Source organism: Paroedura picta, chromosome 5, assembly GCF_049243985.1.
Source record: "Paroedura picta isolate Pp20150507F chromosome 5, Ppicta_v3.0, whole genome shotgun sequence".
NCBI classification, from domain to species: Eukaryota; Metazoa; Chordata; class Lepidosauria; order Squamata; family Gekkonidae; genus Paroedura; species Paroedura picta.
In genome coordinates, this window is record NC_135373.1 from 88,470,863 (window position 1) to 88,485,637 (window position 14,775).

Consider the following 14,775-nt stretch of genomic DNA (forward strand, 5'->3'; position numbering starts at 1 on the left):
ACCTTGAGCCGGCTTCTGGGACTGAATTCCCAGCTTCATGCATGTCTAAAAGAAGGTATTACTATGGGTTAATTAAAGAATCCCTGATGTGGTGAATGTCTGAAAAGTGCAAGAGGCAGTTCCTTATGTGAATCTGTTTGTGCTCAGAACATAACCCAGCATAAAACTGGATGAGCAAATACTTTCACAAAGCCAGTACATTGAAATGGCACTACAACTATTTACTATCCCAGTCCTAAAAATTGTGTTTCACTATTCAGTAAACTTAATATTCACCTTTCTAATGCAATCTTAGAAATCCACTAGATTTGTTGGTAGCCCTTAAAATAATGTTATGAGCCTCTTGTGGCGCAGAGTGGTAAGGCAGCAGACATACAGTCTGAAAGCTCTGCCCATGAGGCTGGGAGTTCAATCCCAGCAGCCAGCTCAAGGTTGACTCAGCCTTCCATCCTTACGAGGTCGGTAAAATGAGTACCCAGCTTGCTGGGGGTAAATTGTAATGACTGGGGAAGGCACTGGCAAACCACCCCATATTGAGTCTGCCATGAAAACGCTAGAGGGCATCACCCCAAGGGTCAGACATGACCTGGTGCTTGCACAGGGGATAGCTTTACTTTTACTTTAAAATAATTACTCGTTTATCTTCCAGGACATCATTGATGTCAGGCAACATGAAAAGGATTTTAAAAAATACCCTAACTTTAGAAAGTGCGGGCTAGTCTAATCCCATCTCAGAAGCAAAGCAGGGTTGGCTGTGGAGACCATCAAAGAATGCCAAGATCACTGTGCAGAGGCAGGTGATGGCAAACCACATCTGAACATTTCTTGCCTTGAAAACCCTATGGGATTGCCATAAATTGGCTGTGACGATGACAACCCCATCCCCATCAAAAAACTTTAGAAATCCTGTTTGATGACCTGGGGATAGCAAGCAAACTGGGTTAACTATTCTGTGGATGACAGTATATATTTTTTCCAAACCAAAGGGTATTTGTAAAATTTGTAAAATGTGTTTCATTCTTACTGTGTATGCTTGAAACTAGTCTTGACCGATAAAAGCACAGGAATAAGCCCCCAAAAGACTCTGTAGGGATAGTCCTTTTAGCTAGAAAAGTATATGTAACTTCTCCAGTCAGAGTATGCAAATCCAGATATTCTTAGATTTTTCCACTGAGAAATGCAATAAAATACAATTATCTCCTTCTTACTCATCCCCTTAAATACTAAGATGACATTCAGTTAGCATGCTAAACAAGGTGTCTTGTTGTAGCCACTGCCTTCATAACTAATATGAAATATTATTTAAATTTTTTGTTCACCATAACTAAACTGTTGAGGAATGAATGTATTTTTTAAATCCTTTTTATAATGTCAGTACTAGTAGCACTGTGTTTTGACCACATGGACTCTGGAGAGACATGAAAACTAATCCAGTTCCCATTGGGACAGCTGTAGAAGTCTCACAATTGATCTTTCTGTTATATGTACCACTTTAAAAAGATTAAAGCTATCATTAATCTCAGTACATTTGTTGATGCAAGGCAAGTTCAAAGCTCTGTTACATCTACTATTCATATCTGTGTACTTAGACTTGAAAAGAAATTGGGAGCCAGAAAAGTGCAAGCTAAAATATAATATCGCCTAACATTATTGCTCTTCTTGCTGGATGCTTGGCTAGGAGCACTGTATGTCTGGAAACAAACTCTCTGTGTGAATTGTTCCTAGCTTGATCATATGCTCCATTAGATGCTGACCATAGGATCCCTCATCTGATAAAGTAGCAAGTACCTGGAGGTCTTATTTAACACAAAAATGTTGTTCTACCCACTTAGAAGAAGCAGTGGTCTGGATTAATCTCCTCTGTTCTTTATTGAACAAACCGGCTGTAAATTTTCCTCAGTGGTTGTTCCTCTCATTTGTAAATGAATTGGTACTTCAATACCTCTATGAAAAGAAATTATTTAAAGTATACCCCGGCCTTTGGCTCTGCAGTGTAGGAATGCTAGTAATCCAACTGGGGAGCAGTTGGATTACTAGCATCCCTGCACTGCAGAGCCAAATTTACCTTGAAAACGGGAGATATCTAGAAATCCGTTTTGGTTGGATCCTACCATAAAGCCACACAGAAAGAAGAGACCTTTAATCTTATTTTTCTTTATTCTGTATAATGTTTGCAAACATTGCTAGTAGCCTTGGGGTAGGTTTTTCTTTCTTTTTGGTTGTATACACTACAAATCATCCCTTTTGTCTGTATTTGAGTGCAGACCAGGCATCCTCTTCATTAGGTTCTGCAACTGTATGAGCTTGGAATTCTTTTCTATAAGCATCCAAATAATAATTAGAGCATCTAAATCACTGGTACAATAAACATGGGCTCTGGCAAAGGATTGAGAAGCAAATTATCAAGATCTAGGTTCTTTTCCTCTCCTTAGTATTTTGTTGCTGTTGATATATATAAAGTTATCATTTGTTTGGTTTCAATTCCAGAGGATAGTATAGCAAAATAAATAAATAACAGTCTTTGCAGAGGAAGGCCATGGCAGACTGATCCTGCTTCACACTTGCCTTGAAAACCCCTTGCTGAGGTCACCATATGTCAGTTGCAACAGGATGGTAGTTCACACACAAGCATCTGTATATGAGTGTGTGTAACGTGCCATCAATCTGCAGCGAACTTTCAGAGATATCAGTAAAGGGCTTTCAAGGCAAGTGAGAAGAAATATAGAGAGATAGAGATAGAGTTATATTCTGAACAATTATGACAACTTGTATCAAGAGGTAGAAGTCCATTAATCTTTCCATGTCTTAGAAGCTACATTGCCAAATTGACTTTGTATATGGAAGTTTTTATTTTTCACTATCTGCTTCAAAGCATTTCAAAAATTAATGAGGTAAAGACTGATAGCACTGAGATAAAAGGAGCTCAATGCACTTTTTGAGCAGATGCACATAACCCATATTAAGTAGACAGTATAAATAAGAGGATTTTTTTGATGCTTAGAATTTTTGTAACAAGCAGTATTACTTTCCAAAATATTACAAGCTTTCTGCTTCCAGATTTGGATGCTTCAGATGGCAAAAAAACAAACAATTTGAGGAAGTAAAAATGTTTTTCCACAAAAAAAATTATTGAGGCTGGGCACTTTTTTCTCCATTTCAAATCACCATTTGTTTGTATTTTAGTAAAGGTGATGTTGATTGAGGAAATATGGTTGCTGTATTTACTACTGACATAGTTACGAGCTGTTCTGTATCATATAATTGAAATTTATATTAAGAAATGAAGCATTTTGATTTGTGTGTGTATGTCTTTGTGTGTCTGTGTATAGATTCACATGCATGCATAAATATACAGAGGTAAAGCATTCACATAGACATACTTACATGTTAAAAGTCTTAATTCTCTAAATAAATTTCAAGGTACGTGATTCATATATTTCGTAACATATGACCACAGCTGCTGGTGAAGCAAGATAGATATACAAATATAAACTAAAAATGTTGTATAAATAAAAATCATATAAATAGGGGTGTATTTTTATAGAGACATTCAGGCATAAGTAATGGTGTTTCTGGTAGCATAGCCTTTCAGGAAATGTTTAAATAGACAAATCTATAGAAATTTTATATTCCTGATATATCCATCTAAATTATTTTCAGGAGGAGGAGAAGGATAGCAAAAGAATCCCAATTATCTAGGAGGAGGAGTTCTATCAATGATAATTCATGTACCAATTTTCATTACAGGCAATTCAATATCTTGAGATGTGGACACTGTATTGTACCAGGGCCCTACTTTATTCCCAGATAAGAAGGTTTTAATAGTGGCCAGGAATGAATTTTATCTGTTCATGTTTGTATGCTACAGCCTTTCTGGAGAGGACAGATTTGCCATGCTCTTGATTTTTGTTAACTTTACTTTGTTACCTATTTTAATCCTGGGCAGCCTTTGAAGATGAGTTGGTGGCTCTGACCTCTTCCCAAACATCAGTAAGATGTCATTGGTTGCCATTCTGTTCTTGCCCAGTTCAAAGATTATGAGCCATCAAGTTCTTCACAGTCTAGTTCAGCACCCCTACTCTTTGTTTTCTGTAAATCAGATCCTGTTCTGTGAACTCAACACATATGCAATAAGAAGCAGACCATTATTCTAACTGCTGGGTGGATATTTTTGGTGTGAGAACAATTCCATCTGAACAGACAGGCTTTAAAATGAATAAAAATCATTACATTTCATCAAATTTTCCATGTGTAACTTCATTCAGATTCTGGTCTCTGTTTTGCTCCGCAGGAGAAGCGTACATGAGACTCAGCAGATTACCTGAAGCAGAGCACTGGTATGTGGAATCACTACGCTCCAAAACAGATCACATCCCAGCTCATCTTACATACGGGAAACTTCTAGCTTTAACGGTGAGTTATCCATCACCAAAATTTTTTTATTGTTTTGACAGGGAAAACTTACTCATACTTATGTAGCTTGAAATACATCTTTGTTTTTTTTCTCTGTTAATTCAACCATCAAAAGTGTCATAACTAATTAAATACCTGTTAAGTTTTATTCGGTAGTGATCACTTTCCCAAATCAGTCACTGAACTTTCCCCTCTAGGCCACCTTATATATCCAAACCTTACTATTCTTAACACAGCCCTTCCAAGGCATGAGGAAGAGATGATATTTCCTTCAATGCTGAAGATTTTGGGAAAGTAGTGGGGGGGGGGACCAACATGGAGTACTCTTTATCTGGCTCCTAAAAGAAAGAAGAGGAGATGAAACAGTTCAGAGGGGACATGCACAGTTTCTTAGAATTCAGTGGTGTGTTTTCGAACAGAAAGTCCACTTAGATCTGCATAGCTGTGTCTGAGATGAAATGTAATACCAAAAACGGAAACCAAAACCCAACCTAACCAGAACAGTCAGGAACACAAAAGTTGAGCTGCAAAAATAGTTCTTAAAATTTTATATATTTATTACATAAAGTACACTAGTTCAACATATTAAAACATAGCCATCATACTTTAAGAACATCACATTTCTAACTATACATGGAATAGACCAAAAATAAAAATAGACCAACATAGAATGGACAAAATGCATTTCAACCCCGAGGGGTCTTCCTCAGTGGCCAAATTATTGTGAGGAATGCACTCATGTAATAAATCAAAGGGCATGCTGGGTGGCAAAGAAAAATCATGAAAAAATAAATTTTCAAAACATATTAGAATGAGCATTTATTTTAAAAGTGTGTGATGTAATATATTTTAAATATATATTTAATTTATATAAACATGGCGGTAACTTATTGGTAGGTGCTGCTTCAACTAGCCTTTCTAATATAAAGGTATCTGATTTGGAGCCCACCTTCTAAAATCTGTATATTTAGATGATTAAATTATACAGTTCAAAACCAGAATGCCCATATTTCAATAAAAATATCTCCATACATACCTCTGGTTTTGCCCAGCTCTAAATCACGTGTCCATTCCTGCATGTGTCAGAAAAGGCTTTGTCATTGCAAAGGGGGGGGGGGGGGCTTTTTATGCCTACCTACTAGGCTTATGCAATACAGCATGGTATTGTGTCAGCAATTTTCTATGGGCTAGTATTGAAGTCTAATGAAGGAATGTGTGTGTGAGGGGGGAAGGAACAGAGATAAACCACTGTGTTAAACTACTTAACAGACAGTTTAATGTAATCATCCAGTCTATTTAAAATGCAGACATCCAGTCCATCTCCTCATTCAGTCCATGTATGAAAGAGTCAGGCTGATACATCCAAAATAACTCAATTTTCCTCAAAAGTCTTGAGTGCATTCTGTGGTGCAGACACCTGTTCAATCACCCAAAATATCTGTGTGCCCACCTTCCTCAAAGCGCTTTACCAAGGGAGCCGTTATCCTTTTTCATCATATGTTGCTCCTGTGTTCACATATCCATGTCCTGATGGCTCTTGATGTACTGTATATACTTGCATATAAGTTGACCCGCATATAAGCCGAGGCACCTAATTTTACCACAAAATGCTGGAAAACCTTATTGTCTCGCATATAAGCCAAGGCTAGTGTTTGGATAGGGGCTTCCCCCCCTTCCCTTCCCTTCCCTTCCCTTCCCTTCCCTTCCCTTCCCTTCCCTTCCCTTCCCTTCCCTTCCCTTCCCTTCCCTTCCCTTCCCTTCCCTTCCCTTCCCTTCCCTTCCCTTCCCCTCCCCTCCCCTCCCCTCCCCTCCCTTCCCTTCCCCTCCCTTCCCTTCCCTTCCCTTCCCTTCCCTTCCCTTCCCTTCTCTGTTTTTCCTTTTCTTCCCACCTTCCTCTGTTTTTCATTTTCTTCCCACCCTTCTCCTCCCTCTTTCCCTATGAAACCTCTTGCCTTTTTATATCCAGTCCTTCTTCTTATCCCATTCCGTTCTTCTTAGCAAGATGTTCTGTTCTCTCCACTTTCCATTCCTTCCTCTAAGGGTGTTTCCTCCTTCTGCTGTCTGTTCTCCCTCTGAGACAGAGGCTTCAGAGCTTCCTACAGCAGCAGTACGTACTAGCCTCGTGCTAGCCTCGTTAAGGCAGTGAGGGGGGAAGGTAGAGACTGCTCTTCCCTCCCTTCCCACTGTCCCTCAAGGGCTTGCTGCATCTATTCTTGCCTCTGCTTCTTCAGTTAAGTATACTTGTCTCCCACCCCCACCCACATGTCAAGCCTGGCACCTTTTTTTTTAAACCCGCATATAAGCCGAGGGAGACTTTTTCAGCTTTAAAAAAGGGCAGAAAAACTTGTCTTATATGCAAGTATAGACAGTACAACCCACATACTGTTTTTTACATATTCAGTTATAAGGACTGTACATTTGCTGGAACAGTTTATGAATGACCTTATCATTAACCGCTCCTGCGGAGCGGATTAAATAAAGCCCTAAGGGCTATTGGGGAGGAGTTAGGGCGGGCTCTGTCCGTGATAAAAACTCGGAGGGGCAAATCAGGAGCCGCGAAGCGCCTCCTGATTCGCCCCTCTGAGTGCCACTCAAGGGCCAAGCGGCCACTGGGGACGAAGACGTGGCCTCCCTGCTCCTTTCCCACCCACCCCCAACCACACTATGCCCCCGCACAACAACTGCTCCATCCATCCCCACACCCCTTCCCACACACCCCCATCCCCTCCCTTAAACCCCCCCACACACACTCACACACCTGCACGCTGCCCGCTAACCTCCCCACCCTCCCTGCACCCCTCCGCCACTTCCCACGCTTCGAGCACACACACACTCACCCGCAAGCACATGCCTGGTTCCCGATGCACACGCACTGCCGTGGCCCAAGCATCCCACCCCCACACTGCTGCGTGCATGCCCAGCTTCCCCAGCATGCTTCCTTCCCCTCCCGTTGCTCGCCCCCACCCCACCAGGACTTCGCCGACGGCCCAGCCCCCACCGCCGCCTACAAACGAAGCCGTCTATTCGACAACTCACCCCCCGGCCCGCACAGCCACCACGAACGGCCTGCCACGGGACTCGCCGAGGGAGCCACGTCGACCAGCGGCCCGCTCGCTGGCCCACCACCGGCATCCATCTGCCCCGCCGCAGCCCCCGCCGCCCCAGACCGCGACGCACCCATGCCGTTCAGATACTGCCGCGCCACCACCAGCCTCACCTCCTACCCACATTCAGCTCCAGGTAGGCCACGCCGCGGGCGGGGAGGGAGCCAGGACAAGCCTGATCTGCCTCGTGAACCGCCCCACGACCGCCCTAGGGTTTGGCCCATGGCCCATCACGCCTCCAGAACCGGCCCCTGATGCTCCCGATCCCTGCTAGCGCCCTTTGCATTCAGACTGCAGCTGGCTTATTTTCTAGTATAAAATGTTTTATCTCCAGCCTGATTATGGAATGTGTTTCTTTTGCATGGAAGAGCACAGACCGAGCAGTGACCGCAAGGGAAAAATCTGTGAGGAACACCCCTTCTGTCTATTGTGGTTGCCTCGTTTTTGTTGTTACAAAGCTTGCTTCTAACCAATATATCCTGAATATTTTTAGATCTTATGTAGGAGAATAAAGGTGGGATTTTTATCTGGGGATGGTTGACAAAAGGTGCTAACGCTTTTAGATAGTTGCTCTGACATAATTTTATGACCTGTTGTATGTAAAAATAGCAATCATTCTATCAGAATCCTGTTTTCTTATCTGCAGGTTCAGAAGGGACTCTCTAGTTGTATTTTTATCTTTTAGAGGACATGTTTTAAAATTTCGGCTGAATATCTCCTATCTGACAGCTGTTTTAATGCTATGTTAGCCTCCCTTACAGAGTCCACACTACAGTTCCTCCTGATCCTTAACAGTAAAGAAAAAAGTTAAGTTCTTTTTCAGATGGAAAGGATGGAAACTATCTGCAGCTAAGTAGGAATTAACATCCATAGGTTTCTTATATATTCCTGTCTGAAACTCTATGTCATGCTTATCAACCACAATATCTAAAAAATTAATTCTGGATGTATTGAACTGCATTTCAAATTTGATAGTGTTATGAACAGAATTTACATAATTCCTGGATTGCATCAGCTCTCCCTCTGAACCAGTCCCAAGAATGAAAATATCATCCAGAGATCTCTTGTATATTGCATTATATTTTCATCATGAAAAAAGTTTTTGTTCTCTAATTTATCCATGAATAAGTTGGCTAACTCATAAACTGTCAAGTAGTTTAAGAGTTGTGGTTTATCTCTGTTCCTTTCCCCCTCACACACACATTCCTTCATTAGACTTCAATACTAGCCCATAGAAAATTGCTGAAACAATACCAGCAGTATAACAGCTGCCTAGCAAGTAGGCATAAAGAGTCCCCTCCTCCCCTTTTGCAATGACAAAGCTTTTTCTGACATTTGTGGGAATGTACTTGTGATTTTGGTTTTGAATTGTATAATTTTATATGGCCTCTGGAAGCACATATTTTAGATATTTTACATTTTCCATGCCAGATACCTTTATATTAGAAAGATTACTTGGAGCAGCACCTACCAGTAAGTTACCACCAAGCTTATATAAATATAAATATAAATATAAATATAAATATAAATATAAATATAAATATAAATATAAATATAAATATAAATATAAATATAAATATAAATATAAATATAAATATAAATATAAATATAAATATAAATATAAATATAAATATAAATATAAAATCTTGTCCACTACAGTGACCTTTCTAGAGGAAGGTAGAATTGAAGGAGAGATGAGATAGTGACGTGACACAGTCAATTTCATGACCAATATGGAATTTCATCTTCTTTTTCTACCTGGGTACTTTAGCCAATTCTTCATTGCACCAAAATTTTAAAATTCAAAAGACTTTTAATTAGATTCGTGTATGTTGATAGAATTGTGTAAGACACATCATTCAATGCTCATTTTTGTAAGTGTAGGTTCAGTACCAGAGCACATGCTTTAAATGTATTGCAGTCAAAAAATACCAGGCAGCAGTGTTAGGAAAAATCTTTTTCAGTTCCCTGAGATCCCCTGCCACTCCAGAATAGAAAGTGCTGAGCTAGGGATCAGTTGGATCAATCAAGGCAGCTCCATCTGTTTGTATAAGCTGTCCATATGCAACAGCAGTCTCTATCCAACCACACATTCCATAGACTTAAGGGCATTTAAATTTTCTTCAGAGGCAGCTGTGATTTCTGCCAATTTTCCTCTTCTTACTACAGACCCCCGTTGTGCCCCGGATGCTGCTGTTGTAGATGTGCTGACCTTCATGAAAAATGGAAGGAGGGAAGTAGGCTACAGTAGAAAGAAAGAATTGTTGGAAATTACCACCTCCTCCCAAGAAAACAAAATGACCTTGAGTCTTCAGAATTGTGTGATTCTATACAGGCCATTATTTTAAACGTATTAAGAAAAACAGTATTAAAACAGATGATTTGTGTCTACAGAATTGCCCGTGTTTAATTTGCTTAGATTTGTACAAGCTTAGCATTTGGATATGCTTTATGTATCTCAGCTATTTTATGAATATTTGATATATCTTACTCAGATGTAAGAATATACTTTTAGGGGAAAATTGAATTAACCTGTATTATAAGAAAATCATTGGTGGGATTGTGATAATCAGGGTTAAAATCACAGATTTTTTTTTTCACAGCCCATATATCCAATAATATAAATTCATATTTAAAAAATATAGCTTTCTGAGGTGTTCTTTCACAGAAAACTTAAGAACAACAAAATTAAATGATTAAGAAGAAAGCCAGTATTACGAACTCTCTATTTTCACTGTATTTGATGCCACCCACCCCTACCAAGAGCAGAATTTAGATATTTGAAAGTACATATGTTGCACTGTAATCATCCTTATCTAAAGTTCTTAAGGTATCATGCATTTAGAACTAGTTACCAATCAGTAACTGGTAGTACATAGGGCTGATTCAGAGCACATTTGATATGGTGATTTGTTTTCAGCAGGGAAGCATATTTGATTTTGAAAATGTTTGGATTTCAGTTTTCTGTTTCCTTGACACCTAAATAACAGTAGAGCCTTTGTTAAGCAGAGTAGTTCTCATTTGACCAAAGCATCTAGGAGTAAAAATTTAATTTGGGAAATATTACACAAAATGGAAATGGAATTTTTCATAGCTGTAGCTTAATTTCTAGTTAGGCATTTGACCAATAAATATCTTGCCTGTGATGGTATATCCGCAATGACAAACTACCATAGTTTTTGTTTGTTTGTTTGTTTGTTTGTTTGTTTGTGGAGATTACAAACTGACAGATATACAGAATCACAGAATTTCACTCTGGATGAAAAACCTAAGAAGAGCCCTGCTGAATCAGACCAGTGATTAATCTAGTCTAGCATCCTGTTGTCAGTTCAAAGACTGCCTGATTCCCGGTTGCCATTTCCTCACAAGACTTAGTTTTGTCCTCATTTATAAAGTGACTGTGCTCCAAGCCCACACTTCTATTTGCCAAGATTTGCCTTTCAGATTGTCTCTCCCCCCCCCCCAATTCTCCTCCACTCACTCACTCAGGAAAAGAAAAATAAACAAGCAACCACATGCTCCATTCCCCTCCCCCTGCTTGCTTTGGCTGTAGGGGCAGGAGATGAATGTCAGAAAATAAACCCCTCTCCAGCCTTTTGCTCCCTCAATTCCAGCTGGAGCTTCATGACCACCACCCCCCTTCTTGCTCTTAGCTTCCCCAATCAAGCAGGAAGGACAGAGCAGCCACACAATTAAATGTAGAACGCGGTCTGTTTCGATTTGGGGACAAGGGAGGAGGAAGAGTCAGGTTTAGATCAGTCTGAATTCAGCAGGATTGACAATGGGGGTGGGGGGAGTACGTGCAGAACCAGCCCTGGACACTATGCTTCTTTTGATACATCCCAAAATCTGATTTGCCTTTTTAGCCACCAAGTCACACTGCTGACTCATGTTCAGTGTATGATCTACTAAGAGCCCTAGACCTTTGCACATACTACTGCCAAGACAGGTCTCCCCCTCTTATAATGATGTAGCTGATTTTTCCTACCTAAATGCAGAACTTTATATTTATCGCTACTGAAATTTTAGCCCAGTTTTCCAGCCTGTCAAGATCATCCGGTATCCTTATTCTGTCTTCAGCTGTGTTTGCTACCCCTCCCAGTTTAGCAAATTTAATAAACACCCCTATTCCTTCATCCAAATCATTTATGAATATGTTGAACAACATAGTGTCCAGCACAGATCCCTGCAGCACTCCACTTGTCACTCCTCTCCAAGAGGATGATGAACCATTAACAAGCACCCTTTGGGAGTGATCTGTCAACCAGTTAATGATCCATCTAACAGCAATAGGATCCATATCGCATTTTACCAACTTGTCAAAAAGAATATCATGTGGAATCTTAACAATAGCTTTACTGAAATCAAGATAAACTGTATCCATGGCATCCCCTGTTCCAGCAAGGTAATAACTTTCTCAAAACAAGAGGTAAGGTTAATCTGACATGACTTGTTCTTGAGAAAGCCATGCTGATTCTTAGTGATCACAGATATCTGTTCCAGCTGCTTAAGACTGATGGTTTGTTCTAAAAAAATTTCCAGCTACAGACACCTTTTCCCCCTTCTTGAAGATGGGAACAATATTTGCTGCCTCCAATCTTCTGGCACTTCACCTGTTAGCTAAGAATTATCAAAAATAATGGACAGAGGTTCAGAAATTACACCCAGAAGTACTTTTTGTACCCTTGGAAGAAATTTATCTGGCCTAGAGGACTTTGTTTCATTTAAAGAAACTAGGTGTTTATGGACTAAGACTTTAGTGATCCTAGGCTACAACATGATATGATTTTGCCACATTGAGCATTATTTACCTCACAAGAAAAGACTGAGGAGAAGTAGGAATTGAGCAGTTCAGACTTCTCTTCATTACCTGCTACAATTTCACTTTCTTGTCCCTGCAAGGGTCCTACCATGTCCTCTTTTTCTTACTTGGAATCCTTTTTTGTTGTGTTTAGCATTTCTCGCAAGCCTAAGCTCATAGCTTTTCTAACACTCTCCCTACAAGCATTGGTTATTTGTTTATATTCATCCTTGGTTATAAGGCCTTCCTTCCATTTCCTAGATGAGTCTTTTTATTACTCAAGTCTTTTGAAAGCTGTTTCTCAAATGTATTTATTTTAATGGGACTTTTTCACCATAGTGTACTGACATAAGTCATGATGGTCTTAATTTCACCAGCCATTGTGTTAGAATCTATTGATTAGATTTTGCTGGTAGAGATTGATTGCATAGTACCTTCAACAGCTGTATGATTGTGAGGATATATAAAAACAAACAGTGGGTAAACCATTATCATCTTACTAGCCTGCAGATGGTGTGTCATCCATTGGTAAGTGGATATTGTTGTCACAGAGGATTTTGTCAGAAAGCCATGCTGACATAATTTCTTGTTGCCATTGAATTGGCTTTAACACCGTAGAGGGGTGAGACAATTTTGGGATTCACTCAGTGCTAAGGGGGACATTGGAAAGTTAAGACTTCTAAATGGAGACTTCAAAAAGCATTTGTTAGAAAATAAGAAATAAAAATGGGAACAGCATCGTGCCCTCCTCAAAATGACAACCTTTCAAATACTTAAAGAGGGCTATCATGTTCCCTCTCAACCTCCTTTTCTCCAGGCTGAACATTCCCAAGTCCCTCAACCTATCTTCATAGGGCTTTTATCTACGTCCTCCTTGAAGTGAGGCCTCCAGAACTGCACACAGTACTCCAGGCGTGGTCTGACCAGTGCCGTATACAATGGGACTATGACATCTTGTGATTTTGATGTGATGCCCCTGTTGATACAGCCCCAAATGGCATTTGCCTTTTTTACCGCTGCATCACACTGCCTGCTCATGTTTAGTTTACAATCCACTAGTACCCCAAGGTCTCGTTCACACACAGTGTTACCTAGAAGTGTATCCCCCATCCAGTAGGTATGCTTTTCATTTTTCTGACCCAGATGCAGAACTTTACACTTATCCTTATTAAATTGCATCTTGTTCTCATTTGCCCATTTCTCCATTGTGTTCAGATCTCGTTGAACTCTGTCTCTATCTTCTGGAGAATTTGCCAGTCCTCCCAATTTGGTGTCATCTGCAAACTTGATGAGTAGTCCCTCCACCCCCTCATCTAGATCATTAATAAATATGTTAAAAAGTACCGGGCCGAGCACCGAGCCCTGAGGTACCCCGCTACTCACCTCCCTCCAGTCTGATGAAACACCATTGACAACAACTCTTTGAGTGCGGTTCTCTAACCAATTCCCTATTCACCTAACTATCTGAAAATCCAGATTGCAGTCTTTCAATTTATCTATCAGAACATCATGGGGAACCTTATCAAAAGCTTTACTAAAATCCAAGTAAACGACATCAACCGAATTTTCACGATCCAGCAAACCTGTTACTTGGTCAAAAAAGGAAACCAGGTTGGTCTGACAGGACCTGTTGGACACAAATCCATGCTGACTTCCTTGGATCACCAAATTGTCCTCCAGATGTTTGCAGATTGCTCCCTTTAATATATGCTCCATTATCTCACCCACAACAGAGGTCAGACTCACTGGTCTGTAGTTTCTCGGGTCATCCTTCCTCCCTTTTTTGAAGATCGGAATAACGTTTGCTCTCTTCCAGTCCTCCGGAACATCTCCAGTCCTTAAAGAGGTCCCAAAGATGATGGACAAGGGTTGTGCAAGTTCTCTGGAAAGTTCTTTGAGCACTCTCGGATGCATTTCATCCGGCCCAAGGGATTTGAACTCATCCCTTGCAGCTAAATGCCTCTCGACAACCTCTCTGTCCATGTCAACCTGCCACCCAGACACTATCTCTTGGCTACTGCCATCTCTAGATGTGCCTAAACCCTTTGACCTGTGGGAAAAAACAGATGTAAAATAGGCGCTGAGCCTTTCTGCTTTCTCTGCATCCACCGTTAGAAATAGTCCATCCACACCCAACAGTGGGCCTGTTGCCTCCTTTACTTTATGTTTGCTCCTCACATAACCGAAAAATCTTTTCTTGTTACAGTAGGCTTCCCTGGCCAATCTTAGCTCACTCTCAGCTTTGGCCTTTCTGATGATTGATCTACAGTGCCTAGTAACCTGTAGGTACTCTTCTTTAGCGCTCTGTCCTTCCCTCTATTTCCTGAACATTTCCCTTTTCTTTCTTAGTTCCTCTTGAAGTTCTCTGTTCATCCAAATTTTGTTAGATATTTGATTATATTATTGATTAATTGTCACAGCCTGCGGAAGTGGAGCATGGGAAGGAACAATTTTGGG

General features: G+C 40.4%; 1 protein-coding gene across 2 annotated transcripts in view; it reads left to right on the forward strand.

The window, feature by feature from the left end:
* TMTC2 (transmembrane O-mannosyltransferase targeting cadherins 2) overlaps positions 1 to 14,775 on the forward strand; it is a 240,892-nt gene that overhangs the window by 177,635 nt on the left and 48,482 nt on the right. For both annotated transcript variants that reach the window (XM_077338949.1, XM_077338950.1), the window contains exon 8: positions 4,292 to 4,413. In XM_077338949.1, coding sequence (XP_077195064.1) covers positions 4,292 to 4,413 — 122 coding nt within the window. The remainder of the gene's footprint in view (positions 1 to 4,291; positions 4,414 to 14,775) is intronic.